At 50.7% G+C, this 12916-nt stretch overlaps 2 protein-coding genes across 2 annotated transcripts; one reads left to right on the top strand and one right to left on the bottom strand.

Annotated features, from left to right (window-relative positions):
* On the top strand, nucleotides 1–1215 carry LOC145958123 (uncharacterized). The gene has a single exon (XM_083074599.1). The coding sequence runs from the start codon at nucleotides 1–3 to the stop codon at nucleotides 1213–1215; it is 1215 nt and encodes a 404-aa protein (XP_082930725.1).
* A 2421-nt stretch (nucleotides 1216–3636) lies between these two features.
* Nucleotides 3637–6609, bottom strand: LOC145958124 (uncharacterized). Its single transcript, XM_083074600.1, has one exon. It carries the CDS (start codon nucleotides 6607–6609, stop codon nucleotides 3637–3639), a length of 2973 nt encoding a protein of 990 aa, XP_082930726.1.
* Between the last annotated feature and the right edge of the window lie 6307 nt (nucleotides 6610–12916).

Consider the following 12916-nt stretch of genomic DNA (forward strand, 5'->3'; position numbering starts at 1 on the left):
ATGCCGGCAGGATCACACCGACATCCCTTTACACCCAATATCATGCAGTCCGTCCTCCTTGACAATTGGAAGTCCTTGTCTCTCGACAAGTACGATGGAACCACCGATCCAGATGAACATGTTGACGTGTTCTTGACTCAGGTCACATTAAGCACCACCGACGACGCCGCCCTGTGCCGAATCTTCCCGACGTCGCTAAAAGGGCGAGCGTTGAGCTGGTTCACTCGGCTCCCGGCCAATTCGATCGACTCATTCGGCACCTTAGCCTCTCAGTTTACCATCCAGTTCGCTACAAGCCGACCACACCAGTTGACTTCTCTATCACTAGTTAGTATCCGCCAGGAGAAAAAGGAGTCTCTCCGGGCGTTCATGAGCCGATTCAACAAAGCGGCGTTAGAGATCAGGGACCTCAACCCAGCCGTCGCCTTACACCATCTAACCACCGCGTTGAAGCCGGGTCCCTTCGCCAACAGTATTTGTAAAAAGCCACCAGCAGACATGGATGACCTTCAGCGCAGGGCCGACAAGTATATGCAGATGGAAGAACTAGCCGAGTTTCGCAACCAGGCCAGAGCAGAAGTGGTGAGCAAGACAGAAAAGCCAATAGAAAACAATTTTCGCGGTCGTCCAAAAGAACTCGTACCCCGCGAGCGGCCACCCCGTGGTCTGAAGTATACACAGTACACACCACTGAACACCAGCCGGTCAGCAGTACTAGAACAAGCATTGGCTTCAGAAGTGCTGACTATCCCGAAGAGAGCATCGACCCCTCCCCGAGCCGACACAACCAAATCCTGCAGATATCACCGCAATCGTGGGCATTCAACTGACGAATGTTCAGCCTTGAAAGACAAAATTGAAGATTTGATCAAGCAAGGACAGTTGCAAGGTTTTGTGAACCGTCCCGACCGGCCCCGACACGGCGAACAATCACAGAGACGTGACCATTCCGAACACCGCAGAGCAGAAACGCGCTCGTATAGAGAGCGCAGTCGGTCACGGGATAGGCATGAAGAACAGCAAACAACACAGCCACGGCGAGTTATTAACACCATTGCTGGCGGATTTGCTGGCGGGGGCTCATCTTCGTCGGCACAACGAAGACACCTGCGAGCTGTCCGACACGTGCATGCCGTGGAAACAAATCGTTGCCGTTTGCCAACCATTACCTTCACCGAGGTCGACTTCAAGGGAATCGAGAGGGAAGACTTGTAATTGTTTAAGCCACGTCCTTGGCCGAGAGACTTCTCGGGAGGGAAGACTTGTAATTAAATTTAAGCCACATCCTTGGCCGAGAGACTTCTCGGGAGGGAAGACTTGTAATTGTTTAAGCCACGTCCTTGGCCGAGAGACTTCTCGGGAGGGAAGACTTGTAATTGTTTAAGCCACGTCCTTGGCCGAGAGACTTCTCGGGAGGGAAGACTTGTAATTAAATTTAAGCCACATCCTTGGCCGAGAGACTTCTCGGGAGGGAAGACTTGAAGAAATAAGTGGAGATAATTAAGTGGGAAATGTATTTTCATTGATAAGAAGATGCCTCGTTAAAAACCTTGCTAATCAAAAACCTCTTTTCACATTTTTACAAGAGGGAAAAAGATCAGTCAAGGAAAAGAGTGCACCGCGATACAATTACATAGTTCAAGTATTACAAATTCGAATTTAACTGTAGTATGTCTTTAGGTGGGTAGAATTCCAGGTTCTTGGAATAACCTTGCCGGACAGCTCTTCTAGCTTGTATGCCCCATTGTGGAGTGCATGTCGTATCCGGAATGGTCCATCCCAATTGGCAGAGAGCTTTCCTTCAGAAGAGTTACGCCTGGCTGCCCCCGTTGCACGCCACACAAGGTCGCCCTCGTGAAAAGTTCTTGGCTTTAGATTGGAATTAAAGCGCCGAGTCATTCGCTGTTTGCATGCCTCGGCCACCACCTGTGCCTTGTCCCGCACTTCCTCGAGGACATCGAGTTCGGCTCGGAGTGCGTCGTCGTTAGATTCCTCCTGAAAGCTTTGTCGCCGGAAAGATGGTTCTCCAATCTCAACCGGGATCATCGCATCAGTGCCGTATGTGAGGCGGAAGGGTGTTTCTCTATTAGTGGATTGTGGTGTACACCGGTACGCCCAGAGAACCTCTGGCAATTCATCGGCCCACACTCCTTTTGCCGAGCCGAGTCTTCTTTTTAATTCGGTCAGGATAACCTTGTTGGCTGCTTCGGCTTGGCCATTTGACTGAGGGTGCTCCACCGATGTGAATCTGTGCCGAATGCCAAGGTTTTCGAGGAATGAGTTGAACTTTTTGTCTGTAAATTGTAAGCCGTTATCGGAGATGATGGCATATGGGATGCCAAAACGGGTGATGATGTTCTTCCATACAAACTTTTGGACGTTAGCAGCGGAGATGCAGGCGAGCGGCTCGGCCTCAATCCACTTTGTGAAGTAATCTACTGCCACGAGGAGGAACTTAACCTGTCCCTTTGCCATGGGGAACGGGCCAAGTACGTCAATGCCCCATAAGGCAAACGGCCATGGAGAGCTGATGCTGTGCAGCTCGGCGACGGAGGCATGGATGAGGTTTCCATGTCGCTGACATTGTATGCAACGTTTGACGAACTCAGCGCAATCCCCCTTCAGAGTTGGCCAATAATAACCGGCTCGTGACACTTTTGCAGCTAGGGTACGGCCTCCGGAATGGGACCCACAGATACCTTCATGAACTTCCCGCATCACATAATCCGCCTGCGAGTTATCAATGCATTTGAGCAACGGAGTGGAGAATCCTCGCCTGTAGAGGTCGTTAGCCACTATGGAGTACCGAGCGGCCTGAGTGCGAAGCTTTTTTGCCTCCTTCGGATCGGTGGGCAACTCTTGTTGGAGGATGTAGTTCCGAATAGGAGTCATCCAGTTCGGTGTGTCAGTATCGGCCGCCATGCATTCAATCGCCACACTTGGGGCAGGGATTTCCAAGTGAATGGTTGTTCTCAGCTGTCCTGGTTTTCGACTACTAGCAAGCCGAGCCAACTGATCGGCTCGTTCGTTGGTGCTCCTGGGAACGTGTCGGATTTGTACGTCAGTGAAATCCTCTTTGAGCTTCTGGAATAGGTGGTAATACTGCAGCAAATTAGCATCCTTAATTTGAAAATTGTCGTTGACTTGTTCGGCCACGATCTTTGAATCGGTACAGCATACGACCTTTGTCACACCCATCTCAGCTGCTAGTCTCATACCGGCCAGCAGTGCTTCGTACTCGGCTTGGTTATTAGATGCCCGAAAACCGAACCGGAGTGACTGTTCGACCGTGATGCCCGAGGGGCTGGCTAGAATTATTCCCGCCCCGCTTCCCTGCGCACTGGATGAGCCGTCGACATGCATTGTCCACGGCTCGTCGTGAAAACTACCTGCTGGGGTAAGCTCATTGACGAAGTCGGCCAAATGCTGTGATTTGATGGGTCCTCTCGGCTCGAACGATATGTCAAACTCTGAGAGTTCGACCGACCAGGCCATCATCCTGCCAGCGACTTCCGGTTTACGAAGAACTTTCGCAATCGGGCAGTCGGTTCGGACAACCACCCTATGACTCTGGAAGTATTGCCTGAGCCTGCGAGCCGTGTAGACGAGCGCTAGAGCTACCTTTTCGATTAACTGTTAACGCTTCTCGGCTTCTTGCAGTGTTCGACTGGTGAAGTATATCGGCCTTTGATCCCTTTGTTCCTGTATTAAGACAGCGCTGACCGAATGCCCTGACACGGCAAGGTAAATGACCATGTCGGAGCCGGCAGTAGGTTTGGACAGTATGGGAGGTGAACTAAGACGATGCTTAAACTGTTGGAACGCTTCTTCACATTCATGAGTCCATGTAAACTGCTTTGCTTTCTTCAGCAGGGCGAGGATAGGTTGAGATATCTCGGCAAGCCGGGGAAGAAACCGTGAAAGCGAAGTCAGCCGCCCTGCCAACTTTTGTACATCTTTGAGAGTGGTGGGGCTCTTCATCTCCAGTATGGCTTGGCACTTGTCTGGGTTTGCCTCGATGCCCCGGCTAGACAACATGAATCCCAAGAATTTTCCACCCGATACACCGAACACATATTTTTCGGGGTTCAGCCTCATTTGGTGTTGTCTGAGTGCTTGGAATACCTCGGCCAGGTGGCGTACATGGGCAGAAACTTCATCAGATTTGACGACCATGTCATCAACATAAACTTCGAGGCACTGACCAATCTGACTATGGAAAATTTTATTCATCAGGCGTTGGTATGTGGCACCGGCGTTCTTCAGACCGAACGGCATTACACGGTAGCAATAGTTGGCTGTCTCGGTGATGAATGCTGTTTTGTCTTCATCGTGAGGGTGCATGCGAATTTGGTTATACCCCGAATACGCGTCTAAGAAGGATAGGAAACGGTGGCCAGACGCCCCATCTACGAGACGATCAATATTGGGCAACGGGTAGGCGTCTTTCGGGCAAGCTTTATTCAAGTTCGTGTAATCGGTACACATACGCCATTTCCCGTTCGGCTTTCGGACCATGACCACATTAGCCAGCCACGTCGTGTAGTGGATCTCCCGTATAAATTGTGCTTCTAATAATTTGGCTACCTCAGCATCGATTGCCGCCTTCTTCTCCTCTCCTGTCTTCCGACGCCGCTGGGCGATCGGCCTTGCCTCCCTACTAATTGAGAGCTTATGGCACAAAAACTCTGGATCGATACCCGGCATATCGGAGGGGTGCCATGCAAATAGATCTCGGTTATCAAGTATTACCTGTCCGATGGCTGCTTTCTCTTGTTCCGTCAGAACAGTTCCCAAATAAGTCAGTTGGGTATCAAGGGTTCCAACTTGGAGTGGTTGCCTTTCTTCAATAGGCTCGACCCTTTCGTCGTGCCCGATTCGGGGGTCGAGGTCTATGGAGGACTGTTGGGTTACCGAGTGGACTTTCTGTGGCTCTTTGATCGTTTCGTCTTGCACTTTCGGTAGCCGCAAGCTGGCAAAGTAGCATTCGCGTGCGGTTTTTTGATCGGCGTGTACCGTGATAACCCGTCCTGACTGTGCCGGAAACTTCATAGCTAAATGAGGAATAGACACGATTGCTCCGAGCCGATTCAGGGATGGCCGACCGAGCAGAATGTTATAGGAGGTGCTCGCATGAACGACCACGTATTTAACCGAGATGTCTCGGTATTCCGCCCCTTCGAACCCAAATCGTGTTGATAACTTGATATATCCTTTTGTTTTGACTCGTTCACCAGAGAATCCCACCAAAGGTTCATCGTAAGGGACCAGTTCGGACTCTGGAATTCCCAACTGCTTGAACGTATTCCAATATAGTATGTCCGCTGAACTTCCTTGGTCAACCAATGTCTTACGGACGATGCAATTGTGAATTTCAACGCTGATCACCATCGGATCGTCCTGATCTGGGTCGATTCCCTTGAAGTCGGCCTCGGTGAAGGTAATGGTTGGCAAACGGCAACGATTTGTTTCCACGGCATGCACGTGTCGGACAGCTCGCAGGTGTCTTCGTTGTGCCGACGAAGATGAGCCCCCGCCAGCAAATCCGCCAGCAATGGTGTTAATAACTCGCCGTGGCTGTGTTGCTTGCTGTTCTTCATGCCTATCCCGTGACCGACTGCGCTCTCTATACGAGCGCGTTTCTGCTCTGCGGTGTTCGGAATGGTCACGTCTCTGTGATTGTTCGCCGTGTCGGGGCCGGTCGGGACGGTTCACAAAACCTTGCAACTGTCCTTGCTTGATCAAATCTTCAATTTTGTCTTTCAAGGCTGAACATTCGTCAGTTGAATGCCCACGATTGCGGTGATATCTGCAGGATTTGGTTGTGTCGGCTCGGGGAGGGGTCGATGCTCTCTTCGGGATAGTCAGCACTTCTGAAGCCAATGCTTGTTCTAGTACTGCTGACCGGCTGGTGTTCAGTGGTGTGTACTGTGTATACTTCAGACCACGGGGTGGCCGCTCGCGGGGTACGAGTTCTTTTGGACGACCGCGAAAATTGTTTTCTATTGGCTTTTCTGTCTTGCTCACCACTTCTGCTCTGGCCTGGTTGCGAAACTCGGCTAGTTCTTCCATCTGCATATACTTGTCGGCCCTGCGCCGAAGGTCATCCATGTCTGCTGGTGGCTTTTTACAAATACTGTTGGCGAAGGGACCCGGCTTCAACGCAGTGGTTAGATGGTGTAAGGCGACGGCTGGGTTGAGGTCCCTGATCTCTAACGCCGCTTTGTTGAATCGGCTCATGAACGCCCGGAGAGACTCCTTTTTCTCCTGGCGGATACTAACTAGTGATAGAGAAGTCAACTGGTGTGGTCGGCTTGTAGCGAACTGGATGGTAAACTGAGAGGCTAAGGTGCCGAATGAGTCGATCGAATTGGCCGGGAGCCGAGTGAACCAGCTCAACGCTCGCCCTTTTAGCGACGTCGGGAAGATTCGGCACAGGGCGGCGTCGTCGGTGGTGCTTAATGTGACCTGAGTCAAGAACACGTCAACATGTTCATCTGGATCGGTGGTTCCATCGTACTTGTCGAGAGACAAGGACTTCCAATTGTCAAGGAGGACGGACTGCATGATATTGGGTGTAAAGGGATGTCGGTGTGATCCTGCCGGCATGGGCTGTATCGGTCGACTGGCCGAGGCGTGGGCGGCAGGGGCAACAGAAGTATAAGGGACCGAGGTGTGCTGGCCATGCGAATGGAACGACCCTTGAGTGTGGGTTGTCTCGGAGGGCTTCCATGTAGGATCGTACGCACTCCAAGCCGAACTCGATGTCCTCGAGGAAGTGCGGGACAAGGCACAGGTGGTGGCCGAGGCATGCAATCAGCGAATGACTCGGCGCTTTAATTCCAATTTAAAGCCAAGAACTTTTCACGAGGGCGACCTTGTGTGGCGTGCAACGGGGGCAGCCAGGCGTAACTCTTCTGAAGGAAAGCTCTCTGCCAATTGGGATGGACCATTCCGGATACGACATGCACTCCACAATGGGGCATACAAGCTAGAAGAGCTGTCCGGCAAGGTTATTCCAAGAACCTGGAATTCTACCCACCTAAAGACATACTACAGTTAAATTTGAATTTGTAATACTTGAACTATGTAATTGTATCGCGGTGCACTCTTTTCCTTGACTGATCTTTTTCCCTCTTGTAAAAATGTGAAAAGAGGTTTTCGATTAGCAAGGTTTTTAACGAGGCATCTTCTTATCAATGAAAATACATTTCCCACTTAATTATCTCCACTTATTTCTTCAAGTCTTCCCTCCCGAGAAGTCTCTCGGCCAAGGATGTGGCTTAAATTTAATTACAAGTCTTCCCTCCCGAGAAGTCTCTCGGCCAAGGACGTGGCTTAAACAATTACAAGTCTTCCCTCCCGAGAAGTCTCTCGGCCAAGGACGTGGCTTAAACAATTACAAGTCTTCCCTCCCGAGAAGTCTCTCGGCCAAGGATGTGGCTTAAATTTAATTACAAGTCTTCCCTCCCGAGAAGTCTCTCGGCCAAGGACGTGGCTTAAACAATTACAAGTCTTCCCTCCCGAGAAGTCTCTCGGCCAAGGACGTGGCTTAAACAATTACAAGTCTTCCCTCCCGAGAAGTCTCTCGGCCAAGGATGTGGCTTAAATTTAATTACAAGTCTTCCCTCCCGAGAAGTCTCTCGGCCAAGGACGTGGCTTAAACAATTACAAGTCTTCCCTTCCGAGAAGTCTCTCGGCCAAGGACGTGGCTTAAACAATTACAAGTCTTCCCTCCCGAGAAGTCTCTCGGCCAAGGATGTGGCTTAAATTTAATTACAAGTCTTCCCTCCCGAGAAGTCTCTCGGCCAAGGACGTGGCTTAAACAATTACAAGTCTTCCCTTCTCGGCCAAGGACGTGGCTTAAACAATTACAAGTCTTCCCTCCCGAGAAGTCTCTCGGCCAAGGACATGGCTTAAACAATTACAAGTCTTCCCTCCCGAGAAGTCTCTCGGCCAAGGATGTGGCTTAAATTTAATTACAAGTCTTCCCTCCCGAGAAGTCTCTCGGCCAAGGACGTGGCTTAAACAATTACAAGTCTTCCCTCCCGAGAAGTCTCTCGGCCAAGGACGTGGCTTAAACAATTACAAGTCTTCCCCCCCGAGAAGTCTCTCGGCCAAGGATGTGGCTTAAATTTAATTACAAGTCTTCCCTCCCGAGAAGTCTCTCGGCCAAGGACGTGGCTTAAACAATTACAAATCTTCCCTCCCGAGAAGTCTCTCGGCCAAGGATGTGGCTTAAATTTAATTACAAGTCTTCCCTCCCGAGAAGTCTCTCGGCCAAGGACGTGGCTTAAATAAATAATTACGTCTTCCTTCGCGAGAAGTCTCTCGGTTACGGATTTAACTTAGAATTACCCAAAAATTGCGAGAATTTAAATTTCATTCAAAAGGCCCTAATCGGCCTAGAAGTACATGCAAGGGGGGGGGGGGCGCTATCGGCCCAGCATTACAAAATAAAAATTTCAAGACACGACCTCAGGCTCTCCCTGGTTCGCATCATCCTCGGCAGCAGGCTCCTCGTAGGCCGTTTCCTCCTCATTCGGCCTGGCGGGCCGCTCTGGGGCCTCAGCATCGGCCTCTTGGTCCGGCGGAATCGAGCTTAAGTCCACCAACTTCCCCTGAAAGAAGTCCTTCGTCATATCCAGTTGAAAGTCAGGGGGGAAGTCACCAAAGTAGCTAGCTTGCCGAGCAGCTTGGGCAAAGCCAGCCTCATGCTGGGACAGGAGCTTGTCGCGAGCCTTTTCCCTGAAGGAACCAAAAGATATTTTCTCGGCCTCCAGTTCCTTCTCGAGCAGGGTAGCCTTCTCAGTTTCATTCTTCAAAGACGTCTCCAAGCGCTGGACCTTTAAGGTGAGATCGTCAACCATACGCCCCCGGCGGTCAAGCTCAGCCTGGAACTTGCCGTTAGACGTCTGAGCATCGGTCAACGCCATCAGCGTCTCTCGCAGCGACTTCTCCTGCTCAGCTAGTTGACGGCGAAGCCCATCAGCCTCCCCATTCGGTTCCATGACGATGCTTTGAGCCAAAGCCACAGCCCGAACTTGGAACTCACAGAAGAAGTTCCACTTCTGCGCCGAACTCATCCGGCCCAAAACTGCCTGCCCAGCCTCAGAAGTCAAGTCTTGGCTTAGGAAATCCTGCGCGTTCACATTACTGGCCAAGAAGTTTGGCCCAACCAAGCCCTCCGGGGCATTGGGATTGGCTAGCCGCTGCTGCTTGGCTTGGCGGCTCTCCTCCACAGCCCTCCCTTCAGTAGATTTTCTTTTTTCGGGCTGCCGAGAGGAACCCTTGCCCCCTTTCTTGGGATTGGTGGGTTGCCCCGCTCCGCCCTGTCGTGGAGCCGGTTGATTCCCACCTGCACGCGTCTCGGTCGGGGTCTTGTTTCCTGTGACCCCTGCCAAGAGCTAAGCACAACCGTCTAAATCCTTGCATTGCTGCCCAGGTGTTGGGATGGAGCTGAGTCGGCGCCACGTTCAGAAGACGAAGTATACCCGAGAAATAATTATCAAAGGGGAGGGATATCTTCAAATCCCGAAACATATAGTCATACACATAAAAGAACGGGTATTTGGACGACCCCTGGTCTAGATAAACAAAATCCGGATTAGGAACCCCATCACCTCGGCATGGCTGGAAAAAGATAGCAGACAGCTCCTCGTCTTCGGGAAAGTTTAAAAATTTCATTGCCGATACGAAGTCAACAAGTGATTTCTTGGTCGTATACCGGGAGTACACACTACCAACTTCCCCGTGTACCCATGAAAATCCAGGAGTCGATATGGGAGGAAAGCTTCTTGATGAACCCCCACCCCCACTTGGACGGTCATCAGAACCTATAGCCGAGGCGGAACCACTTCCACTACTGCTCTGGGCCTGCTCAGATCCAGAAAAGGACTCGGTGCGATCTCCATTAGAGGCCGAAGCTGAGGCAGCGTCCCGGACCGGAGATACTCTTCGTCTCGATTCCCCTTCGTCACCGGAGGAGTCGATATGATCAATATTTAAATTTGCCATTACGTACCTGAATGCTAAACTTCACAGATCTTCCTTCGACGAACACTCGAATGCTGATTTACTAATTCGGATCCGGAGATAATGATTGTGCGCGTATGTGGAGCCCCCTCTTCATGCCTATTTATAGACCCTGCATGTTACACATTCAAACGTCGCAGCCTTGGGAAACCGTTGGATCAATTTAATCCAACGATCCTCAATACGCAACCCCTCGTATGCTCCACCTAAGCCCAACTGACACAACCTTTGGCGTTCCACACTTGATGCGAACCCTAGCATGCGCCATTCCATGCATAATGATGGCAACCCTTGACATCCCATCAGCAGTTGTAACCCCTCACGCGTAATTAATGTCTGTCAGTTATGCACCAGAGAAATTAATGCTTGCCAGCTACGCATCAGAGAGGCACTTTAATCATAACCCCTCACATTCCTGAATCTTTCATCGTATCCCAATCGGAACAATTAACCCTTTGCGTCGCTTCCCTCCTCAAGGCTGGGGGGCTTGTGTACCGGAAGGTCCTTATCGGTCACGTTGACCAACACGTGCCGTTCTGTCAGACACCTACGCCATGATGTCGGAAACATCGGTCCAGCCAACGTCCGAGACGAATGTTACTAACGGCTCGGCATAAGACCGAGCCGGAGAGTCCCCCGTAGGGCAAGATAGTCAGACAACTGTTGATCAACCCAATTAATAATAGCGCCCCATCCCTTTACCTATCGGATCGGCGAAATACCGTACCGATAGGTGAAGGACGGCTATTAATTATGGTTAGCAGGTAAGCGCATGGTTAAGTCAGTAAGTAAGTAATTAACATCGTATTACCTAATTTAGTAAACACCTGAAAAGGCCCACAATGCTCAGGCCCACGTCAGGCACTATAAATAGGTCACACATAACGAGGTATGTCACTGTTCATTTTTACCCTAGATATTCGTGCATATACTGACTTGAGCGTCGGAGTACCCTTTGCAGGTACCTCCCCCATCCCTTGGAGATATCGTTGGAGCTCTTATTCGGTCCCCTTTCACCCAGAAGAAAAGGAGTGTGCCCTCAGACAGGTACATTTTGGCGCCCACCGTGGGGCCGAACCGAGAGCCATTCCGAGATTATTATCGAAAGAATGGTGAAGACGAGAAAGAATAACGTTGAAGAACACCAGTCCGAGGACGAGCATCAGTCAGGGGCCGAGACGACGGAAGAGACAAACTTGAACAGTATGGTGCGACAGATGAAGGAGGACGGACTGCATGATATTGGGTGTAAAGGGATGTCGGTGTGATCCTGCCGGCATGGGCTGTATCGGTCGACTGGCCGAGGCGTGGGCGGCAGGGGCAACAGAAGTATAATGGACCGAGGTGTGCTGGCCATGCGAATGGAACGACCCTTGAGTGTGGGTTGTCTCGGAGGGCTTCCATGTAGGATCGTGGTATTGGTTCTTGAGGGCAGTATTTTCCGCCCGTAGCGCAGCCATTTCGGCCGCATCTCTCTCCCGCTGTTGCTTCATAGCGGCCATCTCCTCCTTCATCTGTCGCACCATACTGTTCAAGTTTGTCTCTTCCGTCGTCTCGGCCCCTGACTGATGCTCGTCCTCGGACTGGTGTTCTTCAACGTTATTCTTTCTCGTCTTCACCATTCTTTCGATAATAATCTCGGAATTGCTCTCGGTTCGGCCCCACGGTGGGCGCCAAAATGTACCTGTCTGAGGGCACACTCCTTTTCTTCTGGGTGAAAGGGGACCGAATAAGAGCTCCAACGATATCTCCAAGGGATGGGGGAGGTACCTGCAAAGGGTACTCCGACGCTCAAGTCAGTATATGCACGAATATCTAGGGTAAAAATGAACAGTGACATACCTCATTATGTGTGACCTATTTATAGTGCCTGACGTGGGCCTGAGCATTGTGGGCCTTTTCAGGTGTTTACTAAATTAGGTAATACGATGTTAATTACTTACCTACTGACTTAACCATGCGCTTACCTGCTAACCATAATTAATAGCCGTCCTTCACCTATCGGTACGGTATTTCGCCGATCCGATAGGTAAAGGGATGGGGCGCTATTATTAATTGGGTTGATCAACAGTTGTCTGACTATCTTGCCCTACGGGGGACTCTCCGGCTCGGTCTTATGCCGAGCCGTTAGTAACATTCGTCTCGGACGTTGGCTGGACCGATGTTTCCGACATCATGGTGTAGGTGTCTGACAGAACGGCACGTGTTGGTCAACGTGACCGATAGGGACCTTCCGGTACACAAGATGGGGCGCTATTATTAATTGGGTTGATCAACAGTTGTCTGACTATCTTGCCCTACGGGGGACTCTCCGGCTCGGTCTTATGCCGAGCCGTTAGTAACATTCGTCTCGGACGTTGGCTGGACCGATGTTTCCGACATCATGGCGTAGGTGTCTGACAGAACGGCACGTGTTGGTCAACGAGACCGATAGGGACCTTCCGGTACAACAGCGTTGCCTGTTTGGACATCGTATATTCGTGACTAATTTAATTATATACTTGTCTTCATTCTAAAAACTAGGAGCTTGATCAAAGTATCACTGTTCACCGGCATGGAACGAGCCCCCCTTTTCCTGTATGCGGTATGCGAGACTGTCTCATGAAAAGCATGGACATGGCCACGACCTTGACCCTGACCCTGACCCACACCGAAACCAAACAAAACCAAAGCAAACCAAACCTCGCCCGTTGAAATCACCAACTCAAAGCAACAACATAAAAAAAATTCACCTCATTATTATTCAAAGCAATTCCCAGCGCGCCAAACGCATTAACTAATAAGCGCGTCCCCTTCACGCGTCAATTATTAAACCACAGAACAGGCACTCTTCATGCCACCCCCCTCTTTATATCATATCATATATCGTAAGCGCCAAGAC

Source organism: Cajanus cajan, chromosome 5, assembly GCF_000230855.2.
Source record: "Cajanus cajan strain Asha chromosome 5, NIPB_CcT2T_4, whole genome shotgun sequence".
Taxonomy (NCBI): Eukaryota; Viridiplantae; Streptophyta; class Magnoliopsida; order Fabales; family Fabaceae; genus Cajanus; species Cajanus cajan.

Bases quoted from the DNA above. Each gene is read 5' to 3' on its own strand.
- LOC145958124 (XM_083074600.1), bottom strand. From the start codon at position 6,609: ATGCCGGCAGGATCACACCGACATCCCTTTACACCCAATATCATGCAG.
- LOC145958123 (XM_083074599.1), top strand. From the start codon at position 1: ATGCCGGCAGGATCACACCGACATCCCTTTACACCCAATATCATGCAG.